The sequence below is a fragment of the Stegodyphus dumicola genome, chromosome 7, assembly GCF_044657685.1.
Source record: "Stegodyphus dumicola isolate Sdum_Otavi_A_Nest chromosome 7, ASM4465768v1".
NCBI classification, from domain to species: domain Eukaryota; kingdom Metazoa; phylum Arthropoda; class Arachnida; order Araneae; family Eresidae; genus Stegodyphus; species Stegodyphus dumicola.
The window spans coordinates 76,314,981-76,329,859 of record NC_140774.1 but is presented as its reverse complement, the minus strand read 5'-3'; the positions used below and the strand labels follow the sequence as shown (position 1 = coordinate 76,329,859).

At 32.6% G+C, this 14,879-nt stretch overlaps 1 protein-coding gene across 5 annotated transcripts in view; it reads right to left on the bottom strand.

Moving 5' to 3' along the window:
• Positions 1-14,879, bottom strand: part of LOC118187815 (uncharacterized) — a 64,267-nt gene that overhangs the window by 26,824 nt on the left and 22,564 nt on the right. For all 5 annotated transcript variants that reach the window (XR_004758020.2, XR_004758021.2, XM_035358093.2 and 2 more), the window contains 3 exons: positions 11,707-13,820; positions 8,585-8,740; positions 7,946-8,001 (listed from right to left, as the gene is read on the bottom strand). Coding sequence is in view for 3 of the 5 variants with exons in the window: in XM_035358093.2 (XP_035213984.2) it covers positions 7,946-8,001; positions 8,585-8,740; positions 11,707-13,820 (2,326 nt within the window). In the remaining 2 variants the exon portion in view is untranslated. The remainder of the gene's footprint in view (positions 1-7,945; positions 8,002-8,584; positions 8,741-11,706; positions 13,821-14,879) is intronic.

The window sequence follows — 14,879 nt, the reverse complement described above, 5'->3', positions numbered from 1 at the left end:
ATTCACATTTCACGTTACATCCAGTCGCACAGTGCCAGCTGCTTGGGTTTTAAAAGGCAATGTGTTACATTTCAAATCAATCGGATTGAAAGTTTATGTACTATGTCTCCTTCTTTAGTCAAGTGTGCGTTACTGGTCAAATTCTTTTACCTCAACCAGTGCAATGCGTCAGCCGCTCTTCGTGCTTTTAAAACGCACAAAAAAATGCATAAAGGTAACGGTCCCGTGTCAGTTAAAGGGCTAAAAGCAATGGTTGCGACGTTGGAGAAAACAGGTTCTCTGAAGGTTCAGTCAGGCAGAGGACGAAATCCTGTACCACACGATACAATCGAAGGAGTTGCCAAGGCAATTGTCGACAGAGGACCAGACAACATTGCTGCCACCTCTAGCACTCGTGGAGTAGCTTGGAATATGGATATGCCTTACAGTACGGTATGGAAAATCTTACGAAAGATTATCAACTTCTATTCTTACAAGATCAGCCATGTACAGGAGTTACTCTATCCCGACCATGATTAGCGATTGACTTTTGCTCTCACCTTTCTTGCCAGAATGGAGGTGGATGATGCTTGGCCATGGAAAATCTTATGGTGAGACGAGGCCCACATTTACCTTAATGGAACTGTGAACACCCAGAACTGCCGAATTTGGGATGACAAATCACCACATGCAGTCACAGCAATTCCTTTACATTCACCAAAGGTAACTGTTTGGTGTGGGTTCACAGCAAAATTTATCATAGGTCCATTCTTTTATGAGAACATTACCCGACAGGACCGGAAACCTGTTCTGTTACCGAAGAGAAATATCGCCACATGTTGAAGAGCTTTGCCATTCCGGCACTTCAGCAAAGACAATGTTTGGGGAAAATCATTTTCATGCAAGATGGAGCCCCTCCACACGTTGTTGTATGGGTGCAACAGATGCTATGACAGAAATTCACAACAGAAAGAGTCGTTAGCTGCTACTTTCCAACTGCATGGCCACCTCGGTCGCCTGATCTTACCCCATGCGACTTCTGGCTATGGGGTTACCTTAAGTCCAAGGTCTATCAAGGAGTGGTCCAGGACCTGGCTGCATTGAAGAATAACATATCATGGACTGTACGGGAAATTCCTGCAGACATGTTACTTTCTGCTGTTGTGCATACTGTGCACAGAATGCAATATATGGTCCACAGCAACAGCCGCCACATTAAACCTCATTTGAATGCGAAATAAAAGGTAATTTCCATATTGATTTGCATTTGCTAACAACACTATTTTCTATTACACAGCGGCAAATATTCCCCTAGTGGTGACTTTTGGAACTAATTTGTTTTTTCGCGGAATCCTTCATCCCCCGTCTTGTTTAATCTTCCTACATAATGTGGCGTCATTCTCGCAAATAGATCGCGCTAAAGAACACTGTGAGCACTATCAGTTTAATTATAGCCGCCTGGTATATGTTTAATATTATATTTATATAAATATTTGCAGAACGTTAAGCTGTTGTTGGTGGGAGAATGTTGGATTTTAGATGATGTGAAGTTATGAATGTTTTCATTTAATTTCATTTAGTTAATTTTTCTTTTTTAGTTTTGTTTCTGGCATGTGGCAATCGAAAGATATGGAATATTTAAAGTTTTGAAGTTTTTAACGAAAGTTGTTCAGTAATTCCGCGACGCTGTTTTATCATTTAATCAATTTCATTTACTATTCTGTTTGCACATAATAATCACTGTTCACCACTGTAAACAAAAATTTGCTATTCTGTTTACGTTTAAAACTCACTTCGCAGAGCTTTGATCTGATAAATGTATATATTTATTTACTCAATAATTATTTACAAGAATTGTTTATTCTACTATTTCATGATTAATTACATAGATAGGACTATGTTTTAGCTTGCAAAGCTGTTGGAATTTGTTTTACTCATCTAGTACTTTACCGTTTCATTTTACTATTCTGTTTACATAAAATAATGGCATTTAACTACTGCAAAACTTAAAAGTTACTATTCTGTTTACGTTTAAAAAACACATCATAATGCTTTCATTGCTGCCAAAAAATTTATCAATCATTTGCCAAATTTTGATATCAGCCCATTTTTCTAACTACACAGTCAAGTCTGTCCAAGTTATTACAACACAAAGAACCATTACTACTCCGTGGTAGCTTTCTCCAAGTCATCCAGTAACATACATACATGTAAAACAGGGTGAATCTGAACAAGTGGGCAAAACTTTAGAGCATGATAGAAGGCAGCTATATGAGCAATATTCATCATAGCATGTACGGTTGGAACACAAACAGCAAGCCGCTAGGAGGCATTGTAAATGTATAAAAAGGGTGAGTTCTGGCACCCAACAGCATTTTCTACCGTGGATTGCCGAGATGATTGTTTGTTATATGAACCACGAAATTCCCAGGGTGATGCATGGCTCGATGTTTCCCACCAAGATCACTGGATCTCTCGTGTTTGGACTTCCTGTGGGGCCATGCGAATGCGCCCATTCAAACAAATAAGTATTTAATAGTCAGGTTTGCCATTATTGCTGGCGATATTCGGGAAATGTGTGGTGTCTTCGCAAATGGGTATCAGTCCCTATCGCGCAAGTGTGAAGCCTGCATTACAGCTTGCAGAAGGTCTTTTGAGCAAATTCTTTGAGCATGTACATATATTATATTCCTGTTAATAGAATGTTTTCTGAAGTATCTCCTCTCATTCTTGTGTTAATTCTTTAAACGTAAGAGTGAAAACTACCCTATAACTTTTCACTGCTTGCATTCCGACCATACATTCTACGACGAATGTTGCTTGTATAGCTGTCTTCTGTCATCCCCTAAAGCTTTGCCCACTTGCTCTGTTTCACCCTGTATATATACGAGCATATAAATGTGTATATATATATATATATAGAGAGAGAGAGAGAGAGATAAGTAAAAATACTAATGGATTATTTATAATCAATAATTTTATAACAGCCTTTATTCATACATGTCAATACTTTATTTTTAGTAGAAACTCATCATAGATCAGTGGTCTCAAATTCTAATTGCCTACAAGCCAAATGCATGATCTGAAAGTAGCCGCTGGCCCGTAATTGAAAAAAAGTTTTCTTTTTTGTTAAAAACAAAATTTGTTTACTAATTTTTTAAAAAATTAATAAACATTTATCAAAATTGCATATAAAATGACACAAAGAAAAAAATTCAAATTTGGGCTTGAAATCTAAAGGCACAAATCTGCAAGAAATTTTTATTGGTCACAATTTGTAATTCAAACATACTGGCAATTAATATTAAAATTTTTAGATTGACATGCATTCAAATAATCATGATATATTGAAACAACCATTAAACAACTTACTTTTAATTTAACCAAGAAAGAAATATATGAAAACTTTCCAGAAGAGGCAAAACTTGAGGATAAAATAATGACAACTTATGATCTTTCTTTTATTTACTAAATTTTTCTCTGAAGCCTACACAGAAAATACACATTTGTATGTAAATAATTTGTATGTAACTAAACCTCTTTGTTTCTTACTACACCTTTGCGTTATAACAACTCATGACTTTTCCCATTTTGTAAACTTGGAGGAAAATTACTAGAAATTATCTTCATCTCCGATTTGTCAACCAATTTGGTTCTTTTAATAGACAATTTTCATCTATGGGAAAAACCTATTTACATATAAATGCATTCCCAAACAAAGCAATACTTCTTGCAAAATTAGGAAAAAGTTAAATTTCTATCTTGACATCTTTGAGTAAACTTTACAGCACTGTGAAAATTCAATTTAAAATTCCATTAAAAAATTTTCCAGAGCATTACTCATACTATAATAATGCTAATTAATTTACAGAAAATGTATCACGGGGTCGCATAAAACTGCTGTGGGTCAAAGTGTGATAATACGCGTGTGTTATTTTAATATTTTCTAAAAATTATGCAAACAATGTCAAACTCAAATATTTTACATATGAACTTTCAAAAAGAATTTAAGAAAATTCATATTGTTGCATGCAAAATATAGTAAGATTCTTTTAGATATTCTAATTTTTGCATTCTTGGGTTAATTTCATTATGTAAATTTCTTATATGTTTATATGGAGCAAATCTTGAATAGGGAAAGAAAGCATTAATTTATTTAAAGTACTTTCATGTATGATTTTAATAGAATTGTGTGAATAAACTTAGTAAAGCACTACATATTCATGCAAAACAAAATTTAAATATGAATATTAATTGATTAAATACTGCTTGAATCTTTATAAAAACTCTACAAATGTCTACAGTAGATTAAGACATTCAAATTAAAGGAAATTTAGTAAGAAACATTATGCTGAATGTTATTAGGGGTGCAGGAATGGAATTTGCATAATTTCATTAATTTCTGCCCAATTATTTCTTTTGCAAAGGTAAAAAAATTAAAAATTCATGAGATTGAGACTGGAGAATATGAAAGGGGAAAAAAAAAGTCCCTCATAATGAATTGCCAACTATGAAGATTAAATGAGAGAATGCATTAAATGTCTGAATATATGATTATTGGTTATAAATAAAAGGGGTTTACTAAAGCATCATCAAAATGGAAAGGCAACTGCATAGCATCTTAACTGTACATATACTATAAAATGCACTCTGTTATGAAAAATAATAAAAACAGCAGCAATTAAATGGTTCTTCTTATTATCTATTTAAAATTACAGCTAGGATATTTATGTAGGACACTTGGAAACATAGTCTACAATGGGATGAAAAATCACCGGATCCATGAAAATTGTTAATTGTTTGATGAAGAATAACATATACTTATTTCTAAGCAAAACCTCAATCTATATATTACAGATTAAAACAAACATTTCAGCATAATAAAAGTCAATCTTAGTTTGGTAATATCTTTAAACAGGCTTTTATGAATCCTGAGGGAGAAAAGTCCGAGTAAGGCTTTATTTTCTTCATGGAACAATATTGTGTACATTTAAAATTAGTGAAATGTAATTGTCAGTAAATTACAAAATACTGTTTCTTGAAGTAAAAACTCATATAAGAAGGTATGCTAAAATTAATCTGATCTGAGTACAGACATGAAAAATGCAGTCTCTTTCATATATAATTCAGAATATTACATGCACAATTACTGGCCTCCATCTACTGTCATCTGCATGCTATAAGAAGAAAAAAAAATCATGATAAAAAATACACAAATTAACTTGTAACAAAGTGCACTGGGAAGTGGGGGGGGGGCTGAAAAGTTTCAGATTTTAAATTACGTTCCAAAGGGGATTTTTTCCCCCCTTTGTTTTTACATTTTGTGTGCTATCTTTATTTATTAAATATCACGTTCTTCGCACTGAATCCATAAAATTCAGTTTAACAGCAATATCACAAAATAATTTTTAAATGAACATATCTTTAGAATTTCCGATACACAATTTCACGCACCGGAGATAAAAGATATAAATATGAAAGCAGGGACAGCAACAGTGACAAAGTTCATTGATACTATGTCTTGCGAAATATTTTGGAGTATAACTATTGGATAAAATTATTTTAATGCCAAAATTAATGACTGCATAGTATTTAAACTGATTCAAAAACTGGAAGAAAGATGCAACGACTCACAGAAATTTTCTGTACCACTTCACTACACTGTCCAAGAAAATTCAACAAAGCTCAAAATTTTAAAATGCTATTTATGAATTTTATTCTTAGCTTTGCTTATATTTCAGACTTTTAAAATTCTGACTTCATATACTTATTAACTTTAAGGTTATCTATAATTATGCAAATTTGGATAACATCATTGAGTCTAAATTTGTGTGGTTCCCTTATTAGTTATAACATCTAATAACGGGTATCCATGACAAGGTTTCTTCAAAATAGAATTCAAAAGAAGTTGAATAACTATTGCTAAACTTCTTTGGCTATCCAAAAAATGAAATAGCTAAATATATCAGTAAGTTCTTCAATGCTATGATTTCACTTCATTTATGAACTGACAAGGCCAGTTCAAAACATTCATATCCTAATACACGACTTTAAGACTTAGGACTACATAATTTTAGACCAAATCTGAACTAAATGAAACAAGCAAAAAGCTTTTGTGATTAGACTCATTAAATACCAGTAGGAAACTTTGCTGCCACATGAGATTATTTAGCTGCAAAGATTCTAAAGCTGTACTAATACATGTTTTATGAAACCACTGGAAACAGGAATCAAAGCTGTCATATCTGAAATGTATTTTTTTTAATTAGTAGCATTTCAGTAACTTAAACTACATCACAATCAAATGAAAAAGTGTCTGCCCCAATCTATGCAAAATGAAAATTATATTATTTATCTAAGGACTGCATATAACCCCCAAAACTATGTTATTATTTAGAGTTTAAAAAGTATTTGGCAGCACTAATTTCTACAGGGTGATTCCAAATTCATGGTACCAATTTGGAGGGGAGGTACAGAACAAAGATACGAGTATTCACATAGGAAACCTAGGTTGCAATCCATTATTTAGTCATAAATATAGGGTTGTCTCACTTCAACTGAAACAAGATGTTTACAAGCACTGTTCAAAATTCCGTCCCCAACAGCGATGCATGCTTGACAGCATTATTGGAGTGGCTGGTGTACACTGGCAAGTATGCCACATTTTTCACACACATATGCAACAGCTACTGATATTCAAGCAACAAGATCTTTAGATGAGCCAGCTGGAGTCACATACAGAAAACACTACGGATGTCCCAGAATATGTAAATGAGGCTCGATAAATCCGAAGATCGGTATGGTCAAGAGACTAGCACAGCCAATCCATCGCTCCCCAAACACCGCAACTGCAAACATCAGTGTTGAGGCCAGCTGGCATCCCATCATGCTGGGACCACATTCAGTTATGAATGGAGATCGGAACATCTTGCAGCAGTTCTGGTAGCACTTGTTTCAGATGAGTTGCTGGCAATAGGTATGGGCCAAGCCACTGCTAAAAGTTCAGGCACAGAGGATTGTCTTGCAGATCCAGAGCTTGTACTTACTAAAAATGCAATGGGTGTAAGTGATTTTTGTTTAACATTCTCTAAACCGTATGTTGACTCACACCTACATTTTGTGCAACAGCTCTTGTACTTCACTCATAGCTGTGAGCCACACTGTTCAAGATGCTTTCTTCAAATATTAGATTGCATACAGCTCATCCTTGACCAGTGTCCTGTTTGGTGATGTGGAAAGAACCTGTTTCACAAAGCTGATGATGCAACCGTTGATACATTATGTGATCCAGTATTCGCCTATCCCGAAACTGCGCATGATAGATTTGAAGCACAGTTCTGGTGTTACCGTTTGCACAGTCAAACATGTAATGCATGTCTGCTTTTTTGGCATATGCATAGTCTTCCCTGACTGACAACAGCACAATTGCAAATGGCATCTACCCCTACTGAGATACACACTTACTGCCCTCTACCGGCAATAGTGTGTGTGTATATATATATATATATATATATATATATATATATATTCAAATTACTAGTATGCAAATGTGTTTCATGATGTAGTTTGAAGCAAGATCTTTTTAAATGAGTGATAAAAGATTCTGTGGGTGCTATTCTTTGTATAAAGCAATTCATACAAGATGTCATATGATCTAAATCTCATTTTTAAAGTTTTGTTATTGTAAATGCATTTTTAAGTTGCATTTATGACTAAATAATTAGATTACGACCTGGATTTCCTAAGTGAACATTATTCTTATCTTTGTTCTGTACCTCCCTTCCAAGTTTGTACTATTAATTTGAAATCCCCCTGTACATAAACTCTTGACTTCCTGAATGGTTATCTCTTAAACTCTCACACTTATTGCTTTCATTTATGTAGTAAGCTATAATGCTCATAATCAACATTGGCACATACTCTTTTCTTTCACTAATTGGTTGAAACACAAAGAAATTATACTCACTCCAGATTTTTATTAGATTCCATAAGAAATGCGATTTCTTTATTATTTAATCGAGCCTGCAAAATAAAGTTTTGAATCATGACATTGTTTAAAAGAAATATCATCAATGCATTTTAAGAAACACTGGGAAAAAAGGGGAAGCAATAACAACAAACCTATAAAGTAACCTAATAATCTCCCTATAAAAATTTACTGCTTATATACAGTGACAGAATATCCAGAGGAATTGTTTTAAATGAATTTAACAGATAATAGAAAAATTAGATTTTCAATATTAAAAATGCATGCAAAACGTACGAGTTTAATTTTCAATCATAAACCATGCCCCACTTTGTTGGGGCTGTGTTATACAGTAACCCATAAAATAAAATATTTAATGATTTATATTTAAAATGGCAGCTATGCAATGCATTAATGAATAACTGGATCTAAGACTGGTTAATACTTATTCAGAATAACACTGATGCTTAATAAGAATTTACTACAACCTTGGCCAGTACAAAAATTTAGAAAAAAAAAAAAAAAAAAAAAAATTAATCAAATGTAACGATTAATGTTATTTGAATGTGTAAAACTCTTTAACCATGTAATTTCATCAATGCACACATTAAAAAAAAAAAGCTTTTCAACTATACTTACTTTGATTAGTTCAAATTTCAGTCGCTTGCACTCCTCTTGACAGGCAATATATTTTGCTTCAATTTCAGAATATTCATCATTTTGTAAAATGCCATTTTGTGTCTTCTGAATGTCGGACACAGCAGATTTTTTAAAATCAGTTTGAGGATCATTGCCCTATGAAAAATATTATATATTTTATTTAATAATTTTAAAAATGAAGAAAAAGTATCAAAGAATTATAATATTTCAAAGGTTAATGTTGTAAACCTTATACATATATCTTTTATTTACATTAATATTATGCTGTGTAAACAATCAGAACAGTTATAAAGCTCACTCCATATTTTTGATTGAAAGCTTAGTTTATTAAAATCTTCTGATATAAGTTAAATGTTTTGCACTTTCTTTACCAGAAAATATTTATACTATCAGCCTGGAAAATCAAAAAAGTGTAGAAAGAAGAAACATACCTATCTTCCCTGTTTCTACTATATTTTTAAATTAAATATTTTAAAATTAATCTTCTCTATTTATAGAAACTAATACAGATAAATTATGACTAACTTTATGAAAAATTAGCTAGGCAACAAAAATTTTAAATTTTTATAGAAATCTAAAAACTTAAATATATATTTACCACTTCAGAAAGGAAACAAATAATTACATTAATTAATATGATACACCTAGTTAAAACAACCCTAGCCTTCCTGGCCTTTAATGACATCTGAAATTTTCAATTGAATGATTAAATTTGCCAATTTTCAAGACTCAACATGATGGCCACTTTAACAAAGAAATACCATTAAAATTTGAAGTTGAAAAAAATGAAAATTTACACAATGACAATAATCTTTATCTAAAAAGGTGTATGGTGTATTTAATTATGGCAAAGCACACGAGGAATATCTGCCTAAGGGGAGGGATGCCTTGGAAGAGGACTTTCTAAGGGAAACTAGCTCATATACACGTTACACATGGGTAAAACCACAAAAACACCCATGCAGCCAACCCGTTCACAGGATTCGAACCTCGGACCGAACAAACAGTGTTCAGCGACTTTACCACTCAGCCGCTGGTGGGCCGACTCTCTTTTTAAAAATAAATAAATAAATAAATAACACAAAATTAAGAAGAGTTGCTGGAACTAGAAGGGGGAAAATTATTTCCCCCCAAAAAGATATCATTTGTTATTTTTCAATAAAGGTAAAGTACTTTCAAGAAATGTATAGTAAGAATAATTAGTAATTTGTCAAATAAAAGCATACAGCAAAAATGACTGCACAAAATATTTTAACACAGCTGTAATGCATATGTTGCAAATAGGCACAAAAGATTACATGCTTTAATTAAAAAACACTTGTTAAACCTAATTTTTAATTACTGGTTTTGACAGTAAACAGCTTACCAAAGATTAATAATTAGGGAAACTACCAATGACATTAAAGAATGAACTACATTAATTCAATATTATTTTGCATATTTTAAAAGTTTCTTATGAAATTATCCTATGTATATTTACAATTATCTGAACGATTCGGCATAAATAGCTATAGTAAAGTCTCAGAGACAAACCATATCCTATAACTAGCTATATTTTTCATTGAAACTCCTAAAAATGGTATGTGTTTCTTTATCTTGCACATGACACAGCACAAATTAACTACCGTAATTTCCGGAAGAAAGGCTGCATCAGCGTAAACGCCGCACTCGAGAAAAATGGCGGGAAAAAATTAAAATTACACAGAAAGGCCGCATCAGCGTAAACGCCGCGATAGATTAAATTGCACGTGACATCGTCGTGGGCCGTATAGATGCAAAAACTCAACCTAAGTCCTGATATATGACATACCAGTTAAGAAAAATGCATGATATGAAACCATAACTCAAAAATAAATTAAAGGTAAGAAATGTACAGCTTCTGTGCCGTTTAGAGACATTTTCAAAAATTTTCCGCTCCCTTCTTACTTAAAAACTATCCAACAAGTACTTGTACCCAAACTGATGGGATCTGTATTTGGCAGAATGCCAAGAAAAATCCATTCATGCTGAAGGAGAAATACCTCAGAGTTCGTTATTGCGAGGCAGGTGGAGTCGTGTCCACCTTTGAAAAAAATTGCAGAAAAGGCAGGGGTGGGAAGAGAATGAGTCCTGGAAGATTCATCGAATGGCAGAGGAGAGAGATTATTCAAACTGATGAGAATGTTGACTTGAAAGGGGGAAGAATGTTATTGTTCTGAGATCTCGTTTAGGGTGAATAAGGCATGTAGGTCCGTTCAAGGGAAGGAATGTAAACAAAATAATGTTTGCAAAAAGCAACTGAGTGGTCTTTTGTGTGGGAACAGCACTAGTCTATGCACAATGACAAGGCCATCCAAACTATGTACAATGACCATCATAGGAAATATTTTATTTTTAGTGCACCTAAACGCTGCATCCGCTGAAAATTTAAGTTTTAAACACGTAAACGCCGCGGCGTTTCTTCCGGAAATTACGGTACTTCCTTTAACATATATTTAATACTATTTTACATATAAAACAACAGTATTCAAGGATTCAGCAGTATATATATTTTTTTACATCAGAAATCATCAAATCAGATTCAATATTTCTCATAGTATACTAAATATAGAATATAAACTTTTCAATCTTATAGTACATATCTATTAAACATGTTTTGTAGAGACAAGAGAGTAAAAAATCAGCAATGCTTTCGCCGGGAATCGAACCACAGACCTCTCAAATATGAGTCGAACGTGCTAACCACTACACTATGAAAGTGGGAGAAATACCTTATAGCATCACAAAAATAGATTTCAATATATTAATATCAGTTTCAATTAAATACTCACGAGTTTGGTTCCTTTTGTATTCCACAACATGCATCCTGATTAATATATTTTGTTTTATATTATAGGAAAAAAAAAACTCTTTATAAATTATACGCACAAGGCCAAAAAATCCTGTTTTATACCTCAAAACATAAATATATAATTTTTTAAGAAAAATGTGTAATTATTTCAGCTAATGAGCTTGCAGTTAATTACAGAATAATTCTGTTACAAGAAAAAAGTTTAACAATTAGATATTTTAGTAGCTTTGATTGTCAACATTTATGTTCGTTTAAATACATTAAAATTTACCTTCTGAAGATTTAACCCAGATTTAGGTCCACTTTTTTGGCACGACATATCGCTTTCTTCAACACTGTTTTCAATTGGTTCCAATATATATATATCATCAGACATCTCTAACTGCAATGCAATTGCTTTTCCCGATTTCTTAGCTGTACCATTCAATATTTCAGAGCCATTAGCATGTTTTTCATTATGTCCAGATTTATTAATTGCATTTCTCTTCTGATTTATTTGTTCAGTCTGAATGGGAGACAATGAAAAATTTGACACTATGCTTTTAGTAACAGCAGTAGATGGTAATGTTTTAAAATCAGCTGCAGCTGGTGGCTGTACATACATTTGAGAACTGGATAATGTTGTTGAAGTACTAACAGAAAATGAAGGTGTTAATTTCAATACTGGAGGAAAACTATATAATGCATTTGGCACAACTGATGCTTTATTTGGGGAGGTTAATGTATTCATGACACTTTTCGCAATGGTTTCAGATTGTGCAGTAACTTTCGAATTAGGCAGTGCAGAGGAAATATTTACTGGAATTGGTGCTGCTATATTCAACACAGGAGGTAATCCAAACAAAGCAGTGCGAATATCAGACACTGTAGATGACGACGCCATTGTAGTTGTAGTAGTAGTGGCAGATTTCAGTGACAGTGATGGAGAATTAGACACTGTCGTATGAATAACAGGAGTGGAAGGTGTTATGTTCAGTACTGGAGGATAACCATATAATGTAGTGGCTGGAGCAGAAACTGTAGCTGGTGAACTTAAAATACTTTTAACATCTTTTCCAACATTGGGAGATTTCGCAGAAACTTGAGAGGACTTGGATATTGGTGCAGGAATTCTCACTGAATTCAGAGGTGCTAAATTTAGAACTGGCGGATAGCCATACAAAGCACCAGCTGCATTAGGAATGGTTGGTAATGCAGTTAAAGTGGGGTGTAAATTTGTCAGGTATGTTCCAGATGCATTCCTCACAGGAATTAAACTATTATTAATTCTCATAAATGTCATACCAGGGGGTATATTACCAAGTACTATCTGAGCATTAGAATCATTAGAAGTACTAGGTGCAGAAACTTGTGAATTTACTACATTTGCCTCCTTAGTCTTATTACCTCCAAGCAAGTCTTGCTTTCTTGTGTCTTCAGAAAGCTTTACTTTCTTTTTCCTCGGAAATGCCGTCTTTTTTCCAGCTGACTGCATTTTTTCAGTAACAACTGATGATATTTTTTTTTCAGAACAGCCAGGTTTGGGATCTGAAGATAACTTAGAAGCAGATGCTTCAATTCCATGTATATTTTCAGCTACAACTGATGATGCTTTTTTCTCTGCAGATTTACAAACTGAGCCTACAGATGATATTTTCAATGCACATGAATGTGTCTCTTTTGTGTTATTTACATCAAATACACCTGATTGAGTGTGCAAGACAGGATTTGAAATTATTCCAGTATTACTTAAAGGCAAAACATTTTGTGGCACAGGACAAAGTAAAACATTTTGACCAGAAGAAACTGCATTTGCATTTAGTATATTTTGTTTCATAGGTAAAGTGTTTAAAAGAAACAAAGGTCTTCCATGCCCAACATTCAAATTAGTAGTACTTGAAGAATCTTTAGATGCAACAGCTAAATCAACTTTAGATGATGTGATTTCTGCAGAGACTGTTTCATCACCTTCAGCACTGCTGGATGATTGTATATTATTCTTTTCTGGTTCTGTCGGATTTGAAGTTTTATCTGAATTTTCAGATGAATTTTTATCAATTACTTTATCTTTCTCAGTGATTTTACTTTTTTTACTCACTTTGCCACATGCAACAGATGCTAAACTGTAAAGAGATGAAGACAATAAATCTCTTTTTTCAGAAGTCCTTTTCTTAGTAATAGATTTAGCTTTAGAATTAAAAATTTTACTATGATTTGATATTTGATCAAGACTGGGTACTTGTTGAGTCACTGTGAATGAATTTGTAGCTCTATTATTAAATACAAGCGTTTCTGTCAAAACATGATTTCCTGCTGTTTCTGTAACCATATTAGTATCATCACATGAAGCATCAAATGTTTCAGAAAATGGTTCATTGTCAGCATTTTTATCAGATCTTACAGAACCTGAAATGAAAAGTCACAGTTCTCAGAGAGGAGTGAATACACATACAATTAAAAATTTACAGGAAAAATAAAATAGAAAGAGAAAATTTAGGTAGCAAAAGACATTCTCTTCAAAAAGTTCTGAGGCACTACTTGAAACAATGTATTTAACTTGTATAACCAATTTTCAGAGCATTACGACAAAACATACGACCTTTATTTTGAATTTACTCGAATTTAACAAAGCAATTCATAATATTTTAACAGACTGAGCAATTTAGATGCAATGAATCCATTCCTTAATAGTTTAAATCCTTAATTCTTTTATAATATATCTAATTATATATTATATCTAATAAAATAAAATACAACTGTTGTAATTTTATAAAAATGTTTATAATGCCATGTATCATGCCATAGTTAGTGCAGATTTTTTTTTGGGGGGGGAGGAATGACAGAGATCATGGGCTTAAAAAATTTAAAGCTTTTGTCATGATGCAAAACATAATAAAATGATTTAATATGGATTATTTTAATGACTAAACTATTTTTTAAATCTTTTTTTAATAAAAAGTTTTTTTGGCGAGCCTGAAATATAATTAATTACAACATTAGGAAATAATTCAGCTTTCTATAGCCATGATTTCTGAGTTAATTTAGATGGAGGATCAACATTTGCAGATATATTAAATCATTTGGTCATTAAATTTTAATTATTTTTTCTACAATTCTAGACATTACTAACCCTTTTTGTTTATTTTCAATTATCATAATAATAAAATAATAGCACATATTTGTGAAATTCACACAAGAATTATTTTAGCACAGTATATGCCTTCTTAGTAAGCCACACCTGGTTATGTTTGTAGGCAGAATAATGAAATAGCTGGTTAAATTGGATTACACGGAATACAGTAAAGATCAGTTTATAAGATGGGGGGATAGCATGTATATATATATTTAAAAAATACATTATTCTAAGTATATATACATACATATATATATATATATATATATACTTAGAATATCAATGTATTTTTTAAATATATATATATATACTTAGAATATCAATGTACTTTT